This window comes from Amblyraja radiata, chromosome 8, assembly GCF_010909765.2.
Source record: "Amblyraja radiata isolate CabotCenter1 chromosome 8, sAmbRad1.1.pri, whole genome shotgun sequence".
In the NCBI taxonomy this organism is placed as follows: Eukaryota; Metazoa; Chordata; class Chondrichthyes; order Rajiformes; family Rajidae; genus Amblyraja; species Amblyraja radiata.
This window is the reverse complement of record NC_045963.1, coordinates 43,015,662-43,035,881: the sequence shown is the minus strand read 5'-3', so window position 1 is coordinate 43,035,881 and position 20,220 is coordinate 43,015,662. Positions and strand designations below refer to the sequence as shown.

Genomic DNA, 20,220 nt, shown 5'->3' with positions numbered 1-20,220 from the left:
AATTGCTGGAGAAACTCAGCGGGTGCAGCAGCATCTATGGAGCGAAGGAAATAGGCGACGTTTCGGGCCGAAACCCTCGCCTATTTCGGCCCGAAACGTCGCCTATTTCCTTCGCTCCATAGATGCTGCTGCACCCGCTGAGTTTCTCCAGCAATTTTGTGTACCTTCGATCTTCCAGCATCTGCAGTTCCTTTTTGAACAATAAACACAAGGTGCCTGTATATTAAAACACAAGAATATCAAAACAGTTTTCCCCCCAGAGGTAACTCAATAACCTTCAGTTTTCCAGATAAATACTTGGAGGAAAACTACTGTCGGAATCCAGATGGAGAGCCCAGGCCGTGGTGTATAACGACCAACCGCCAGAGACGCTGGGCTTACTGCAACATCAGTCGCTGTGGTGAGTTCCCTACTCCCCCTACTGCACCTTCTGCAAGTCAAGGGGTAGATGAGCACACTGCCCTAAACCCCCTCCAACAGGGTACACGGACCAAAGGGCTTGTTTCCATGCTGTACCTTTCAAACACAACCCTTGGACGACACATGGACAGGTACATGGATAGTTGTTTAGAGGGATATTGGCCAAACGTAGGCAAATGGGGCCAGAGTAGATTAGGCATCTTGCTTAACATGGGCCGGAAAGGTCTGTTTCCATGCTGTATGACTCCATGCCCAGTTGCTCTTCCACAGCCCATTGACAAGGGAAGTCCCAGTGTTCATCACATGTTGAAGTAGATATTTATTGGAAGGATTCCTGTGGCTATGCTTTGAGAAGTAGGGGAACCAATGCATGCACACCTTAGAGTTATTCAACAGTGGGTTCCCTGACTGCTCCTCTCCCACCTCAACTACAGGTCCCCCTGTATGCACCACCGAGTTTGTGGAATTCTCTGCCTCAGAGGGCGGTGGAGGCTGGTTCTCTGGATGCTTTCAAGAGAGAGCTAGACAGAGCTCTTAAAGTTAGCGGAGTCAAGGGACATGGGGAGAAGGCAAGAATGGGGTACTGATTGTGGATGATCAGCCATGATCACATTGAATGGCGGTGCTGGCTCGAAGGGCCAAATGGCCTACTCCTGCACCTATTGTCGAAAGTCAAAGTCAAATTTATTCGTCACATGCACCCGAAGGTGCAGTGAAATGAATTTGCCAGCAGCGATACACTTAAAAAATGAATACACAATAGAATTTAACACAAACATCCACCAGAGCATTCTTCACTGTGGTGGAAGGCAACAAAGTGTTCATCCGTGGTCGGGGCCATGAACCCCCCATATGGACGGTCGGACGGTCGGACGGCCGGATGTACAGGCCCTCTCGTCGGGATGATGCAAACACCGCGTCGGGACGGTCAAACACACTCCGCGGCTTGAAGTGCCTGAATCAGCACTTTCCTACCAGAGACCGTGGCTTCAGGATGTTATAGGCCGCAGGCCAGCGGCCGGAGCTCTTCTCCGGCGATCCCCGGCAAGGGATCCCAGGCTCCGGAGGGTAAGTCCATGCCATGTCCGCGGCTAGAAGCTCCGCACACCACAGCCCCACAATGCCAAAGTCACCAGGCCAGCGATCGGAGCACTCCTCTCTGGCGACCCCCGGCAAGGATTCGCACGGTCCGCGATGGAAATGTCCACGCTGTGCCCGCGGTTTCCCCATCCCCCCCACCCCCCACACAAGACACACCAAGAGACACCTAAACTAACATTTGGACACACCAAAAAAAACAAAAAGTCGAAATAACAAACACGCTGCTGACAGGGCAGCCGACTCGCAGCGCCCCCAACCGACCCCAATCTATTGTCTATTGTCCAGCAACGGGTGGGTCGGGCACCTCCTTTAATCCGGACAAAATTACAAGAGCCCACTTGAAATCTCCCCGGATATGTGGCGCCTAGACCGGGCGAGGCGGCCGACCTCAACCACATCCGGACTACCATGGCTGATCGGTCGGTTGAATTTGCCCCCTGTGTCCAGACCTTTGAACTCCCAGTCTGGCTGGATCTGGCAAATCCATTCCATAGCTAACTTCCGAGGCTGACTTTGTGTATCTTGGCTCCCTGGCAGCCTTGGGGGAACGTTCAGGTACTGTTTGACTCCTCGTGGAGACCGTGACCTTTGTTAGTCCGGCAAAATGAATAATCCTGAAAGGCTCTGGAACCAAGGGTGCTGGAAATCGGTGGTGGACCTGTACAAGGTTCAAAAGAGATGTGCGGGGCAAATTTTTTTACACATAGGGTGTTGGGTGCCTGGACCGTGTTGCCAGGGATGATGGTAAGCGCAGATGGGTTAGTGGCATTTAAGAGGCTCATGGATTTGCAGACAATGGAGGGATATGAATCAAATACAGGCTGAGAAGATGAGTTTAGCTTGGCATCATGTTCGGCATGGACATTGCGGGCCTAAAGGCCTGTTCCTGTGCTGTAGTGTTCTCTGTTTGGCCTCGCTTCATTCTCTTTCTCTTTCTCCACGTCCCCAACGTGTGCAACTCCTCAGTAGTAGGTGTTTTTGGTTCCTCTTCCGGTACTATAGAGGGAGCGACCCCTGTTGTCAAAGTCGAGGCGCATTGCTACACAGGCAAGGGCCAAGCCTACCGTGGGACTGTGGCGACCACCATTTCCGGTGAGGTCTGTCAACAATGGAGCTCTTTGGTCCCACACCAGCACACGAGGACCCCAGAGGATTATCCCTGCAAGTAAGTAGTCTGGCCATTCCCCTTTCCCAACCTCACCCCAGACCATCTCGTTCAGCCAACTGTCCCGGCGACTTGGGTCGAGTGGCATTCACTGGGCAAAGGCAGCGTTGGCAGATTCCTTCCCCTCACTGCTCTTCCATCCGTTACAGAGGTCTCGAGAACAACTATTGCCGCAACCCGGACAACGAGAAGGAGCCTTGGTGCTACACAACCAACCCAAAGGTCCGATGGGAGTATTGTCCAGTGCGAAAGTGCGGTGCCTCCCTGCCAGGTGAGATGTCCACTCTCATCCTCCCCATGAAGAAGGGTCCCAGCCCAAACCTTCACCTATCTATCTTCTCCAGAGATGCTGCTTGACCCTTCTTGAGTCAGTGCCTCCGGTGGGTCCCTTTCATGGTGCTGGATCAGTACATGCAATGTACATGTCCACCGTGTCCACGAGTCTCTGTAGGTTCCTTCGTTACTGGGTGTTTGAGTTGCTGAACCAGGCCATGATGCAACCCATCAGAGTGCTCTCCACCATACACCTGTAAAGGTTCAATAGAATGGATAGGACAGGTTTGGATGGATATGGGACAAACACAGGCAGGTGGGACTAGTGTAGATGGGACATGTTGGTCGGTGTGGACAAGTTGGGCTGAAGGGTCTTTTTCCATGCTGTATGACTCTATGACTATGAGTGTTCATTTGACGTACTGAATCTCCTCAATCTTCTGAGGAAGTAGAGGCATTGATGCAACCAGTCAGTATTTACCTCGTGAAAGATTGTAAGGTTGATGCAACCAGAATAATTTACCATGTGAAACTAGCAAATAGAAGTAGAGAGTTGATCTGTTAATCAGAATGATCTCAAGATCTTGCCATGTTTACTTTCAGAGCCTGTGCATGAGGGTGGACCCACTGATTGTTACAGAGCCAACGGCATTGCCTATCGTGGAACCACTTCTGTGACTCGGTCAGGGAAAAGATGCCAGCACTGGGATTCCATGGTACCACATGCACACAGCAAGAATCACAGCAACTTTCCTGACGCGTACGTGCATACAGAAACACCAACCTCTTCTCAAGCTCAGCGAAAGAGACAGCCTCACAACCTTAGGGCATCATAGCCCAAAGTTACTGGTTCTGGATGCCCCATTACAGGAAGGATGTGGAGGCTTTGGAATGGGTACTGAGGAGGTGCTTGGATTAGAGGATATTAGCTACAGGGAGAGATTGGACAGACTTGGATTGTTTTCTCTGGAATAACAGAGGTTGCGGGTATTCCTGATAGAAGCAGGGCAAGTTTTTCACAGAGGTGGTGAGTGCCTGGAACACGCTGCCAGGCATGGTGGTGGAAGTAGATGCAATGATGGCATTTAAGAGATTTTTGGATAGGCAGATGGATATGCAGGGGGTGGAGGGATATGGATTATGTAGATAAGAGATATGTATTTCCTTATGGACCAGGTAGATGAGATGGTCTAGGCATCAGGTTCAGACCAGGAATTGTGGGTCAAAGGGTCTGTTCTTGTGCTGTACTATTCTTTATGAAATTTACGAGAGGAAAGTCCTCAAAATGTCTGATGATAACAGGTCTGGGGTTGTTATAGCAATGTGCAAGAGAGAGAGAGATTTTCTCTGGGGATGTCTGGCACTCTGAGAGAGGCAGGTAGAGGCTTGCTTTAAGCTCCACTACAAGACGGCATCCCTGACAGCACTGGGCTATGTGCTCAACTCCCAGGACTGGGACTGACTCTCAGAAATGAGGGTGCGCATATCGACTCGAGTCTTTAATGTTAAAATCAGCAAAAATATGTAGCAGCACCCTCCCTCTGACCACTGTAGGTCCATAGGCAGTGTTGTACTACACTGGACTATCGCACAGCCAATCTCACATCTCAAAGGGATCTCCCTGCCTGCTTTTTCCACACATCCCACCTCGAGCCCAGTTATTTTCTGTCAGCTTCTTCATTCTTCTCATCGCCTCTTTAATGGATTATCTTGTCTTGTTCCTGTATCCCACACTCCCACCCTATTTCATCTGCCCCTTTCACCTATCCCCCCCGCCCGCCCCCACCTTTCTGTATTTGTCTTCTTTGGATCCACTCCCGTCACCTGTATCCATCTATAACTTGGCAAGATTTGTCCCGCCCCCACCTCTTTCCCAGCATCCTCCCGCCTACTACAATCAGCCTGATGAAAGACCCGACCCTAAAAGTCAGCCGTCCGTGATCTCCAGAGATGCTGCCTGATCTGCTGAGTTACCCCAGCATTTTGTGTCTTTTTGCCTTCTCCTGGTGTCCTGTGTTCATTCTGTCTCACTCCGTACTATTTATGCCCAGGCTTCCTTTGTTTCGTGAAATGTAAACCACCCTTTTTAATAGTTATCTGCAGTTGCCAAATGGTGAAACACAATGTCCTCCTCAGATATTTAACAACCTTAATGGTGCACAAAATTATGAGAGGAATAAATCAGGTAAATGCACCAAGCTCTTGGTTCATAGAGTAGGTGAATCGAGAACCAGAGAACTTAGGTTTAAGGTGAGGTGGGGGAATAATTTAATGGGAAGTTCCTGGGCGACTCTTTACACAAAGAGTGGTGGGTGTATGGAACAAGTTGCCAGAGGAGGTAGTTATGGTAGGTACTATTGCAACATTTAAGAAACATTTAGATAGATATATGGACAGGGTAGGTTTAGAGGGATAATGGCCAAACACAGCCAGGTTGGACTAGTGTCGAAGTGTCAGATGGTCAGTGTGAGCACGTTGGGCAAATTTCCACACTAAATAACTCTAACCAAGACGGACTAACTCATACTGGAAAACCTTCACATTTTCAGGCTGAAATCGCCATCTTTCTTGCATACCCACCCACCCCCCACCCCCTCAACCCGCCAGAGAGTCCAGCAGTCAAACCTAAACAAACTACACTTCCTCAAGCACTGCCACTGGAAGTACATAACAAAACAGAACAGTACAGCACAGGAACAGGCCCTTTGGCCCACATGTTTGTGCCGAACATGATACCATCTTAAACAAATCTCCTCTGCTGGCATGCTAATCCATGTCCCTCCATTCCCTGCATTCTCCCCGTAGCCTGCGTGGGGTTTCACCGGGTGCTCTGGTTTCCTTTCGCACTGCAAAGACATTCAGGTTTGTAGTTTAATTGGCTTTGGTAAAATTGGAAATTGATCCTAGTGTGTGTAGGATAGTGGTAGTGTGCGGGGTTCGCTGGTTGGCGTGAACCCGGTGGGTTGAAGGGCCTGTTTCCATGCTGTATCTCTAAACTAAACTAGATCCCCATCATCCATCTTGAATGTGAGATTGTGATTTTCAGACTCCTGTATGTTCCTCCCAATCTCTGATTCTTTTCTCACTGTCAATCCACAGGGGATTGCTTGACAATTTTTGTCGAAATCCTGATGCCGATATGTTACCTTGGTGCTTCACCACCGACCCGTTAGTCCGATGGGAGTATTGCCGCATCTCAAAATGTGATGCCACACCGAGTCTACCTACGTCCACTTTAAGACCCGCTGTGGTACCAGAAACGTCAAGTGGCCAAGTTCCCATCACTGGACAAGGTAACCAGAAGCAACTTCATGTGTAGGGATGATTGGTTTAAACCGAAGATAGACACAAAAAGCAGGAATAACTCGGCAGGTTAGGCAGCTTCTCTGGAGAAAAGAATAGGTGGTTTCTGGTCGAGATCCATGTTCAGACTGAGAGTCAGAAGAAAGGGAAACAAGAGATATTGACGATGATATAGAGGGATATAGAGCAAATTAACGAAAGATATGCAAAAACTAACGATGATCAAGGAAAGGTGGAGTCCACGCTGGACCATGCTAGGTGGACCATGCTAGAGTTATGCAGACCGTGAAACTCAACATGATGACAATGAAACTAGTATGACCACTAGGGTGTGGTAGGGACGGAGAGTGAGGGGGTGCAAGAGTAATTGAAGTTGGAGAAATCAGAATTTGTATCGCTGGGTTGTAAGCTAACCAAGCGAAATATGGGGTGCTGTTCCTACAATCTGCATTTGGCCTCACTCTGACAATGGAGGAGGCCCAGGACAGAAAGGTCAGTAAGGACATTGGAATATTGTATCCAGTATGTGGACAGAATTCATCCTGACATCTCAAAAACTTTGTCCAAATATACAACAATGAAGATGCTGGCAACATGAAATTAAAATGGTTGGACCCTGGGGTGTGTTGTGGAGCAGAGGGATCTTGGAGTACAGGTATATAGGTTCCTAAACGTGACATCATAGGGATGATGAGGATGGCTTTTGGCACATTGGCCTTCATCTATCAGGGTATTGAGAATAGAAAGGGGGATGATACGTTACAGTTGTACATGACATTAAAACAATATTTGAAAGATGGACTGGTCTAGAGGGATATGGGTCAATATCAGAGTTCAGGATCAGTCAGGTGTTGGTGCAGTGAGGCAGCAGCTCTACCAGTTATGCCACTGTTCCTCCCTTTTAAACATCCTATCTCAAATACGACATCTATAGTAATGCGACACTCTTTCAGCGCAGGCCTTCCTTAGCTTTGAATTGCAGCCTTAGCCTAGATTGTTTAGTTTAGTTTAGTTTAGTTTAGTTTATTTACAACATGGAAACAGACCTTTTGGCTCAATAGATATGACTAAATATGAACTGCCTTGTTATAACTGGATATTATAATACTCCATAGAAATGTAGAAACTGGATATTCATAGACATAATCCAAAATATAGTAACAATTTAGGCGGGTTAAACCATATTGCCCTGGGGAATGTTGTGGAGTAGAGGGATTAATGACCAGGTACATTGTTTCTTGAAAGTGGTGTTGCAGGTAGATAGAGTGATGAAGAAGGCTTTTGACATGCTGACCTTCATCAGTCAGACACTAAAATTGAGACCGAAAATAGACAAAAAATTCTGGAGTAACTCAGCGGGTCATGCAGCATTTCTAGAGAAAAGAAATAGGTGACATTTCAGGTGTAGACCTTTCTTCAAACTGAGACTCAGTCTGTCTCAGTCTGAAGAAGGGTCTCGACTCAAAACTGCGTACTGCGCATGTTGTTCCATTGTTTAAAAAGGGGTCTAAGAGTAAACCTAGCAATTATAGACCTGTTAGTTTGACGTCAGTGGTGGGCAAATTAATGGAAAGGATACTTAGAGATAATATATATAAGCATCTGGATAAACAGGGTCTGATTAGGAACAGTCAACATGGATTTGTGCCTGGAAGGTCATGTTTGACTAATCTTCTTGAATTTTTTGAAGAGGTTACTCGGGAAATTGATGAGGGTAAAGCAGTGGATGTTGTATATATGGACTTCAGTAAGGCCTTTGACAAGGTTCCTCACAGAAGGTTGGTTAAGAAGGTTCAATTGTTGGGTATTAATGGTGGAGTGGCAAGATGGATTCAACAGTGGCTGAATGGGAGATGCCAGAGAGTAATGGTGGATGGCTGTTTCTCAGGTTGGAGGTCAGTGACTAGTGGGGTGCCACAGGGATCTGTGTTGGGTCCACTGTTGTTTGTCATGTACATCAATGATCTGGATGATGGTGTGGTAAATTGGATTAGTAAGTATGCAGATGATACTAAGATAGGTGGGGTTGTGGATAATGAAATAGATTTTCAAAGTCTACAGAGAGATTTATGCCAGTTGGAAGAGTGGGCTGAAAGATGGCAGATGGGGTTTAATGCTGATAAGTGTGAGGTGCTACATCTTGGCAGGACAAGTCAAAATAGGACGTACATGGTAAATGGTAGGGAATTGAAGAATGCAGGTGAACAGAGGGATCTGGGAATAACTGTGCACAGTTCCCTGAAAGTGGAATCTCATGTAGATAGGGTGGTAAAGAAAACTTTTGGTGTGCTGGCCTTTATAAATCAGAGCATTGAGTATAGAAGTTGGGATGTAATGTTAAAATTGTACAAGGCATTGGTGAGGCCAATTCTGGAGTATGGTGTACAATTTTGGTCGCCAAATTATAGGAAGGACGTCAACAAAATAGAGAGAGTACAGAGGAGATTTACTAGAATGTTGCCTGGGTTTCAGCAACTAAGTTATAGAGAAAGGTTGAACAAGTTAGGGCTTTATTCTTTGGAGCGCAGAAGGTTAAGGGGGGACTTGATAGAGGTCTTTAAAATTATGAGAGGGATAGACAGAGTTGACGTGGATAAGCTTTTCCCACTGAGAGTAGGGAAGATTCAAACAAGGGGACATGACTTGAGAAATAAGGGACAGAAGTTTAGGGGTAACATGAGGGGGAACTTCTTTACTCAGAGAGTGGTGGCTGTGTGGAATGAGCTTCCAGTGAAGGTGGTGGAGGCAGGTTCGTTTTTATCATTTAAAAATAAATTGGATAGTTATATGGACGGGAAAGGAATGGAGGGTTATGGTCTGAGCGCAGGTATATGGGACTAGGGGAGAATACGTGTTCGGCACGGAGTAGAAGGGTCGAGATGGCCTGTTTCCGTGCTGTAATTGTTATATGGTTATATGGTTAAAACGTCACCTATTCCTTATCTCCACAGATGCTGCCTGACCCACTGAGTTACTCCAGCATTTTGTGTATATCTTCAGTGTATACCAGCATCTGCAGTTCCTTCCTGCACATGAAAGTTGGGATGTTATGAAAATAGACAATAGATAATAGGTGCAGGAGTAAGCCAATTGGCCCTTCGAGCCAGCACCGCCATTAACTGTGATCATGGCTGATCATCCACAATCTGTACCCCGTTCCTGCCTTCTCACCATATCCCCTGACTCCGTTATATTTATCTTTATGTTACAGTTATATTACAGTTGTGCAAGACATTGGTGAGACCATATTTGGAGCACAGTATTTAGTTTGGGTCGCCCTGCTGTAGGAAAGATGCCATTAAGTTGGAAGGATACAGAGAAGATTTACCAGGATGTTGCCAGAACTTGAGAGCCTAGCTATAGGGAGAGATTGGGCCGGCTAGGAGCAGCAGGAGGATGAGGGGTGATCTTATAGAGGTGTATAAAAATTTGAGGGGAATAGAAGGAGAGAAGGAATGGGTGACGTTTCGGGTTGAGACCCTTCTTCAGATAATGTAGTTGAGGCAAGTACTATAACAACATTTAAAAGACATTTGGATGGGTACATGGATAGGAAAGGTTTAATAGGAACCAGAGTGGTAATTTTGTCACAAAGATTGTCATAGATCCGTCGGTCAATAACATGTTGGTCATTTTCTCCCCACCCGCACCCCGTTGTGACAATGTTTTGCCAGATTGCAAGATCGGTATCGGGAAGTTGTATCGCGGGACCCGATCCATCACATCATCCGGCAGGATCTGCCAAGCATGGTCGGCAATGCAACCCCACAACCACCATAGCTACACAGTCCAGACTCACCCCGATGCGGGACTGGACAGCAACGTAAGTTGCGCACCACTGCAAGAATGGGTCGGCGCAGCAGTGCAGGGAATGCGCACCACTCCTTCTGTTCAACCCCAGCCTTCCATGTGCCTATCTACGTAATGGGCTACGCAGAGCTCGGAGCAAGGATGTGTAGGGGCAACCAGTGCCTACGAGTTGGGAGGTAGAAGTATTCTACCCAGATGTGCAGGGCCAGCAGCAGAACGATGGGCCAAAGTCCTACCTTCACTGTTCTCTCGTATGCTTTCCCTTCCATTCAGTGTTATATCAAGGGCCTGTCAAGGAGCAGCAGTGGTGAAGGAGACTGTGTCCTGGCAATTCATTCTAGCCTTTAGTTTCACACCCCTGCAACAATAGACTTAGGTGGTTTCTTTGCCTCGTAGTCTAGGCTGTAAAGTGCTGTCTTCCTACCTCTCTGGCCACTCACCTCGCTCCTTCTCACATCAACCTTTCCATCCCTGTTCCCGAAAGACAGGCGGTGTGGTTGTGATTCAACTTCAGAATGGATGACTGGACGCCAAGGTCCATGAGGGCCAAGGTTGTGTCATTATACTTCCACAGGGGGCATTTCTCTGGGTGTGTACCCTGAGAATATCGAACAGTACAGCCCAGGGCCTCAGCCCACAATGTCTGTACCGAAGAAAAACTCTTGCCTGCGCAGGATCCACATCTCTCCACCCCGTGCATATCAATATGCCTAAATTTAGCTAAAGCTTAAAGCCACTAGCGTATCTGCTTCCACTACTATCTCTGGCAGTGCATTCCAAGAACTCACCACTCTCTCTGTAAAAAACATGCCCTGCACATCTCCTTTAAACTTTGTCCCTCGCATCTTAAAGCTCTGCCCTCCCGTCTGTGAGCACCCTAGAGCAAAAGGTTCCTACTGTATACCCTATCTATGTCTCTCATAATTTGATGTACTTTTATCAGGTCACCCCTCAGCCTCCAACGTTCCAGAGAAAACAATCCAGGTTTATCCAACCCAACACTCGCAGTGAGATGCTCCTTCACTTCCTGCCTCTTTGCACATTTCCTTTGCATCAGAAAGAATGCAGATGCCACTTTACAAAAGAAAATACAAAATGTTGGAGTAACTTAGTAGATCAGGTGCATCCCTGGAGAACATGGATCGGCAACGTTTTGGGTTGGACCCTTCTTAAGACTGAAGAAGGGTCCTGACCCGAAACATTACCTATCCATAACCTCCAGAGGTGCTGCCTGACCCGCTGAGTTACTCCAGTACTTTGTGTTTTCCTTTGCTTCGGAATTGGGCAGAATCCCTCGGATCTGGACCTCTATGCCTATATATCTCTTCTCTCTTGGTATCATTTAGGACTCTATCCCTTTGACTAAACTTCTGATCACCTCCCTTAGTACCTCTTCACCTGGTTCCGGCACCTAAGTTCAATACATAATGAGGCAGCTTTAAATGTTTTTAACTGCATTGCTTCATTATATAAATGCAAGGTTTTGTCGCTGCTTAACTAAAACAGTCTTGTTTAATACAGTATTGCCGAAACCCAGACAGTGATCTCAACGGTCCATGGTGTTACACAACAGATCCAAAGAAAAGATACGACTATTGCGATGATATTCGACCTTGCGGTAAATTCTATTTCTGGACTAACTCTGTGCACCCATCATAATTTATGTTAAGCTGTAATTCTATGTGCATGAATTACTTATGAAACATAGAACAGTATCTCATAGGAATAGGCCCTCTGCACCACAATGTCTGTGCTCAACATAAACTAATCTCCATTGCCTGCACGTAATCCATACTCCTCCATGCCATGTTACAACATTTTGAGATGTTAAAAGTCAAGCCTGTAATTCATCCCATCAGATAAAGCATAAAAAGAACTTCAATTTGATACCTAATTCACTTTCATATCTTCAGTTTTAAAAAAGGTATGGTCATTTTAATATTCGGCAATTAGCATCTTGTTCCCTATTGCTTTTCCATTAACTTAACACAAAAGCTGTGATCGAGGACAGTCAATTAACATAAAACCTCACAACTTTATTAAAAATTAAGAGAACTGAATGAAATTTTCAGTTATTATAGATTGAAGCATTCTGAAACAAATATTATACATCTTACTTGGATGACCTGAAATTAAAGTATATAATTAGTTAATTACCTAATTAAGTAGCTAATTACAAAATTAACCGTTGTGACGGAAATAGTAATAAACACCCAGACTGCCTTGAAAATTCAAAAATGTCATATTCTCAAGATCAGAACTTTAATATTATTGTATTATATGCTGTAAGTCCGTAACAGACAGGTAAATAAATTACAATTTCTAGCAAAAGACCAAGTCTTCATGGAGAAGATCAGCTGCTAGCTGGTACATTGGCATATCATAATCAGTAGCATCATCATACTCCTCAGACTGCAACCAATAAGCAACCCAGTACACCTTGTTTTTCCTCAACTTTTCAATTTTAGCATTGTAAACTACAAGTTTTTGCTCTTCAAACCACGCATGGCATGCTTTTCTGCCCACTACTTTCCCATTCAGACTGACATTTTCCAAACGAGGTATACAAGCATAAGATGTGTCCATTTTTAAGATCCCTCTTAGACTCGGGCATGTCAGAGAAATTCACTTCAAGGTGAGCTCCAGCTATGTCAAGCTGAGCATTTGGATTGACAATTTTACATTTCTTCTTCGGAAGCATCTGAAAAATGTAAAGAAAAAAACCCACTGAACAACATTAAGTAGAAACAAGTTTATATTTGCAGTTTTAGAAAAAAAGTTGAAATTATGTTGTTCAACAAAATGCCTAACACAAGTTAAACGTTAAAACAAATAGTAAATACCCTACAAAAATTTCATATTCATCAGTATCATCAAATCAATTAAATTAATCTAAATTCAATTACTAGATCTAAACATCTATTCCATTCTTAAGAAAAGGCTGAAAATAAAATGTTAAATAGTCAAAGTATCCAAATAACAAACTGATCCCATTCGCACAAGAATTCACAATACAACATGATTTTAAAATCTCACTTTGTCATGAATTTCTATGCCAAATTGAAGGAATTAAATGTTTATTTCCCATAAATTGTACTCTGTTGGTTTATAATACTGCAGCAGGCAAGGGCCGTTTTACACAGACATGTGTTAAAAATCCACAAGCATCCACTCTCAAGATAATTAAAATCATTATTTTTTGCACAATCATGTCGTATTGTATTGTATTGTATTGTATTCAAATTTATTGTCATTGTCTCAGTTAGAGACAACGAAATGAATTTCCCTTACAGGCAGTATCATAAAAATAAAAACAAAATAAATAATAATAAATAATAAAACATATTAAAAATAAAATAGAATTTAAAAAAAAGCACAAACACTGAAAGTCCACGACACAACATAACACAGTGGCACCAAGGTGAGGAAGGCACCATAGTCCAGCCAGCCTCCCCTCCGTTCTTCCCAGATGTTCACTCGTGGTCGAGGCCTTCCTAGCACCCGCAGTCGCCGCCCCGGGTGGCCCGATGTCTTACTGTCATAAGAACAGTAAAATTATCTATATTTTGTGTAATTGTCTATCCATGATCAATATTTTCATACCTAATATCTGACTAAAAACTATGTACTGTGGAAGTTTTTAGTCAGATATTTAGTAGGAAAATATTGATCATGGATAAACAACGCAAAATCAAGATAATTTAGATATCCTTATGTCATGATTATGCAAGAGATAATGAATTTGATTATCTTGAGAGTGGATGTTTGCGGATTATGATACAGAGATTGGATTGCGGCCGCTGCCATGATTTTGCTCACATTCACAGTCACGGGACGGAGCCTAAATAACATATTACGCATCATCAGATTATAATGAAATTACACCAAAAACCAGATAAGATGTTAAATAAATGTCCTACAGTACATATCTTTTGTTTTGTCCTGAACTTGCGATCTGTGATTTTGAAGGCGTTGAAGTTGGGCCCGACTTTCATCCAGCGATTCAATAGTCATGCAACGTTTTTTTTAAAAACGCGAACGAGATGACATAACAAAATTTCCTCATCAGCTTGTCGTACAAGGAAATCCCTCCCCGACAACCAATAAAAACCTGCATTTTACTCACCCCCCACACAGTTTCTCGAATCGCACGCACGGGCAGCGGGCAGATCTAGAGCACCACTGATGGCAGGAATTTGTAACAACGCTAACCTATGTGCCTATCCAAAAGCCTCCTGAATCCTAGTATCGTATCTCCCTCCACCACCACCCCTGGAAGCACATTCCAGGTGTCCACCATGTTCCGTGTGAGAAAATTGCCTGGCATATCTCCTTTAAACTTTGCTCCTCTCACTTTAAAGCTACTGTATGTCCTATCATCGTCAACATTTCCATCCTGGGGACAGCACTTCCTGTAGTACCTGTCAATGGTGGGGCAGTCAGTACCCATGATGGACTGGACAGTGTCCATCACACTTTGTAGTCTCCTTCATTCCTGGGTATTCATAATGCTGAACTATGCCATGATGCAACCAGTCAGCATGCTTTCCACCATACGCCCATAGAAGAACTATAGAGTGTTCCTCAACATACTAAATCTCCTCAATCTTCTAAGGAAGTTGAGGCATTTATGAGCTTTCTTCATGATTTTGTGAGTTTTCTGGGCACCTTCAAACAGCGAAAATGTAGAAAAGAGGAACTTATATGGTTGCGATATTGTTCATTCTGCATTACCAGAACTTCCTAATGAGTGTGGATTACCTAGCATTGAACCCAAAAAATGCTTTGGACGAATTGTTGGCGGCTGCATATCTAAACCGCACTCCTGGCCTTGGCAAGTGAGCGTCCGCACAAGGTAGGTGCCTTTCCCCAATGTGATGTGAAGTCTTTTCCAGATAAATTTACAGGTTTCTGTGGCAGCACAGTGGGTGGGACTGGAGACGGGGAATTTGGCCTCGGATGGGGTTTAGCTGAGAGTCTGTGGTGTGCTGCATGTGGGACTTCATTTACACTGGAGAGTCTTGGAACTGAGACATCAAAGGGCAAATGTAATAGCACTGTTCAAAATAGGAGTGGGTTTTGAGAACGCTGAACAAGTAGAACTGCCTGGGGGAGGAGCAGTAGTCATGTTGGTGAAGGCGAATAAGGAAAGGGTAAAATAAGGTGAATATTTAACATTATTTGCATTCATATTTATTTTATAAACTTCTATAACCATATCCTTATTAATCAACTGGTGTTACATTAGTAAAACAAAATGTCCTTGTTTTAAACAGGTTTGGTCAGCATTTCTGCGGAGGAAGTCTCATTCATTCCCAGTGGGTTCTCACTGCCAAGCACTGCCTGGATCGGTAAGGGAGTGAAGCATTACGTCCACGAATCTGAAAATGTAAACATCATGTACGGAATACTTTCTGTGGCCTCTGAAGAAGGGCGCCGACCCAAAATGTCGCCTGTCCATTTCCTCCACAGATACTGCCTGACCCGTTAGGTTGAGTTGAGTTGAGTTTAGTTTAGAGATAGTGGGGAAACAGGCCCTTCGACCCACGGAGTCCACGACGACCAGCGATCACCCGTTCACACTAAATCTATGCTATCCCAATTTCACATCCACTTCCCACACACAAGTGGGGGCAATTTACAGAGGCTAATTAACCTACAAATCCGTATGTCTTTGGGATGTAGGAGGAAACCGAAGCACCTGGAGCAAACCCATGCTTCAAAGCAAAAATGTGGCCAGACCCCTGGCACTGTGAGGCAGCATCTGCACAGCTGTGCCACTGTGTTGCCAGTACTTTGTGTTCCGACAGCACTTTGTGTTTTGCTCAAGACTCCAGCATCTGCAGTTCCTTGTGTCTTGTGATTCTAAATCTTAACCTATGAATGTTATGTGCCTGCTTCGTCCAACGTGGTTAGCTTGGAGATACAAGGGACTACAGATGGTGGAATCTTGAGCAAAACACAAATGCTGGAGGATCTCAGCAGTCTGAACAAGGATCCAGACCCAAAACTCTGCCTGTCCATTCCCTCCACAAATGCCTTCTGACCCGCTGATGGTTTTTGATTAATTGATTGAAAGATACAGCATGGAAACAATCCCTTCAGCCTACCAAGTCCACGGCGACTGTTCACACTAGTTTCATGTTATCCCACTTTCTCATTCCTACTTCTCATTCCTCACACACTAGGGGCAATTTACAGAGGCCCAAATGACCTACAAAGCCGCACGTCTTTGGGATCTGAGAAGAAACCGGAGCACCCGGAAGAAACCCATGCAGTCACAAGGACAATAGACAATAGACAATAGGTGCAGGAGTAGGCCATTCGGTCCTTCAAGCCAGCACTGCCATTCAATGTGATCATGGCTGATCATCCACAATCAGCACCCCGTTCCTGCCTTCTCCCCATATCTCCTGACTCCGCTATCTTTAAGAGCCCTATCTAGCTTTCTCTTGAAAGTATCCGGAGAATCAGCCTCCACCGCCCTCTGAGGCAGAGAATTCCACAGACTCACAACTCTCTGTGTGAAAAAGTGTTTCCTCATCTCCGTTCTAAATGGCTTACCCCTTATTCTTAAACTGTGCCCCCTAGTTCTGGACTCCCCCAGCATCGGGAACATGTTTCCTGCCTCTAGCGGGTCCAAACCCTTAATAATCTTATGTGTTTCAATAAGATACCCTCTCATCCTTCTAAATTTCAGAGTATACAAGCCCAGCCACTCCATTATCTTAGCATATGACAGTCCTGCCATCCCAGGAATTAACCTTGTAAACCTACGCTGCACTTCCTCAATGACAAGAATGTTCTTCCTCAAATTAGGGAACCAAAACTGTACACAACACACCAGGTGTGGTTTAACTAGGGCCCTGTACAACTGCAGAAGGACTTCTTTGCTCCTATTCTCAACTACTCTTGTTATGAAGGTCAACATGCCATTCGCTTTCTTCACTGCCTGCTGTACTCGCATGCTTACTTTCATTGACTGATGAACAAGGCCCCCCATATCCCGTTGTACTTCCCCTTTTCCCAACCTGACACCATTTAGATAATAATCTGCCTTCCTGCTTTTGCTACCAAAGTGGATAACCTCACATTTATCCACATGAAACTGCATCTGCCATGCACCTGCCCACTCACCCAACCTTTCCAAGTCACCCTGCATTCTCATAGCATCCTCCTCACAGTTCACACTGTCACCCAGCTTTGTGTCATCTGCAAATTTGTTAATGTTACTTTGAATCCTTTCATCTAAATCATTGATGTATATTGCAAATACCTGCGGTCCCAGCACCGAGCCTTGCGTTACTCCACTAGTCACTGCCTGCCATTCTGAAAGGGACCCGTTAATCCCTACTCTTTGTTTCCTGTCTGCCAACCAATTTTCTATCCATGTCAGCACTATCCCCAATACCATGTGCCCTCATTTTGCCCACTAATCTCCTATGTGGGACCTTATCAAATGCTTTCTGAAAGTCCAGGTACACTACATCCACTGGCTCTCCCTTGTCCATTTTCCTAATTACATCCTCAAAAAGTTCCAGAAGATTAGACAAGCATGATTCCCCCTTCGTAAATCCATGCTGACTTGGACCGATCCTGTTACTGCTATCCAAATGTGCGGCTATTTCATCTTTTATGATTGACTCCAGCATCTTCCCCGCCACCGATGTCAGGCTAACTGGTCTATAATTTACTGTTTTCTCTCTCCTGCCTTTCTTAAAAAGTGGGATAACATTAGCTACCCTCCAATCCACAGGAATTGATCCTGAATCTATAGAACATTGGAAAATGAACACCAATGCATCCACAATTTCTAGAGCCACTTCCTTAAGTACCCTGGGATGCAGACCATCAGGCCCTGGGGATTTATCAGCCTTCAGTCCCATCAGTCTACCCAACACCATTTCCTGCCTAATGTGGATTTCCTTCAGTTCCTCCGTCACCACAGATCCTCTGGCCACTAGTACATCAGGAAGATTGTTTCTGTCCTCCTTAGTGAAGATGGATCCAAAGTACCTGTTCAACTCATCTGCCATTTCCTTGTTCTATATAATAAATTCACCTTTTTCAGTCTTCAAGGATGCAACTTTGGTCTTAACTAATTTTTTCCTCTTCACAAACCTATGGAACCTTTTACTATCCTCCTTTATATTCTTGGCGAGCTTACCTTCGTACCACATCTTGTCTCCCCGTATTGCCTTCTTAGTTATCTTCTGTTGCTCTTTAAACATTTCCCAATCCTCTTTCTTCCCGCTCATCTTTGCCACGTTGTACCTCTTCTCTTTAATTTTTACACTGTCCTTGACTTCCCTTGTCAGCCACGGTCGCCCCTTACTCCCCTTGGAATCTTTCTTCCTCTTTGGAATGAACTGATCCTGCACCTTCTGTATTATTCCCAGAAATACCTGCCATTGGTGTTCCACTGTCATCCCTGCTAGGATATCTTTCCAGTCAACTTTGGCCAGCTCCTCCCTCATGGCTCCATAGTCCCCTTTGTTCAACTGTAAAACGGACACTTCCGATTTACCCTTCTCCAGCTCAAATTGTAGATTATAACTTACCATTCCGGAAGTGGCGGCGCTGCCTTGCAGCTGCGGCTCGCCTGCAGTCCGTTTGTCCTTTCTGTTTTTTGTTTTCTCTTGTCCCGTTTTTAGTTTATTTCGGTTTATTTAGTTGTGTATGTGTGGGGGGGTGGGTGTAACATGTTTTATGACTCTTCCTTCGGGGGGATGAGACCTTTCCTGCCATATCCCCCGTCTCCGTGTCCGTCTGCGCTGAGGCCTATCGCGGAGCTGGCGGCCTCCAACTGCGACTGACCTCGAGGCTGTGGAGGCAGAGCCAGGATTTGCTGTCTCTCCCTGCGGGGGAATGCGACTTTTTTGTCGTATTCCCCTTCTCTGCCTCCGTCTGCGCTGAGGCCTAATGGCGGAGCTGGCGACCTCGAGGCTCAGGAGGCAGAGCCCGCCAGGACTCACCCTGGGCTCACTCTCGTGAGGACGGCCCGGCTCGGTGCTGGAACAGGGCTTCCGTGAGGGGCTGTGACGCTCCCGGGGGGCGGCCTGGTCCGAGGAAGGAACGGTGCTCCCGTCGGAGTGGCCGAGCTCGGGGAGGTGCGGCGCTCCCAGCCCGAGGGAGGAGCGGTGCCCATGTTTGGATGGCCCAGCCCAAGGGAGGAGCGGCGCCCATGTCGGGGCTGCCCGGCCCGAGGGAGGAGCGGCGCCCATGTCGGGGCTGCCCGGCCCGAGGGAGGAGTGGCGCCCATGTCGGGGCTGCCCGGCCCAGCCCGAGGGAGGAGCGGCGCCCATGTCGGGGCGGCCTGGCGCGAGGCTGAGACAGTAACGGCACTCACGTGAGGGCGATCCGGCTCGGGGCTGGAACGGTGCTCCGGTGGCTGGGATGGCGTTCTGGCGGCGGTGACCTGAGTCCGGGGTTCGGCCGCGGGCCAGCGGCTGTGTCAGCAGGACTGGTGGACGGCAGCTTCGACCACCCCGGGGCCGCGGTGTTTGAACCGAGGGACTGTTTGCTACATCGCCCGGTGGGGTATCGCCTCAGCGCAGAGAGAGAAGAGGAGGGAAGAGACTGCAGCCCTAAGACTTTTGCCTCCATCACAGTGAGAAGGTGCTATGTGGACTCACTGTGGTGGATGTTAATATGTGTTTATTGTTGTTTTTTATTGTATTGTATGTATGTATGACTGCAGGCACGAAATTTCGTTCAGACTTCGGTCTGAATGACAATAAAGGAAACCCTGTAACCTGTAACCCCTGTAACCAACGCGAGGCTGGTCGACTTCGGGGCTGTGGTTGCGGGGCGACCCAACTTTGGAGCCTCGGAGGCTCGGCCACGGGCCAGTGGACGACATCATCGGGAGCTCGAGTTCTGTTTTCCGGAGCTCCCGCAACTACAGCTGCGTCCGCTGGACTGGAGGGCGGCAGCTTCGACAGCTTCGACCGCCCCGGGCCGCGGAGTTTGAACCGGCCCGTTTGCGGAGCACGGATTCAGCCGCGGGACTGACTTACCATCACCCGGCAGGGTCACAACATCGGAGGCTTGGATTGCCTCAGCGCAGAGGGAGAGGGAGAGCAAGGAGGGAAGAGACAATGACTTTGGGACTTTAAACTGTGTTGAGTGTTTGTTATTTATTCTAT

General features: G+C 46.2%; 1 protein-coding gene across 6 annotated transcripts in view; it reads left to right on the top strand.

Annotated features, from left to right (window-relative positions):
- plg (plasminogen) overlaps positions 1–20,220 on the top strand; it is a 46,026-nt gene that overhangs the window by 14,190 nt on the left and 11,616 nt on the right. For all 6 annotated transcript variants that reach the window (XM_033025711.1, XM_033025710.1, XM_033025708.1 and 3 more), the window contains exons 7-15: positions 282–400; positions 2,524–2,686; positions 2,836–2,957; positions 3,563–3,719; positions 6,059–6,252; positions 9,937–10,085; positions 11,594–11,690; positions 14,810–14,927; positions 15,349–15,423. In XM_033025711.1, the coding sequence (XP_032881602.1) occupies positions 282–400; positions 2,524–2,686; positions 2,836–2,957; positions 3,563–3,719; positions 6,059–6,252; positions 9,937–10,085; positions 11,594–11,690; positions 14,810–14,927; positions 15,349–15,423 (1,194 nt within the window). The remainder of the gene's footprint in view (positions 1–281; positions 401–2,523; positions 2,687–2,835; positions 2,958–3,562; positions 3,720–6,058; positions 6,253–9,936; positions 10,086–11,593; positions 11,691–14,809; positions 14,928–15,348; positions 15,424–20,220) is intronic.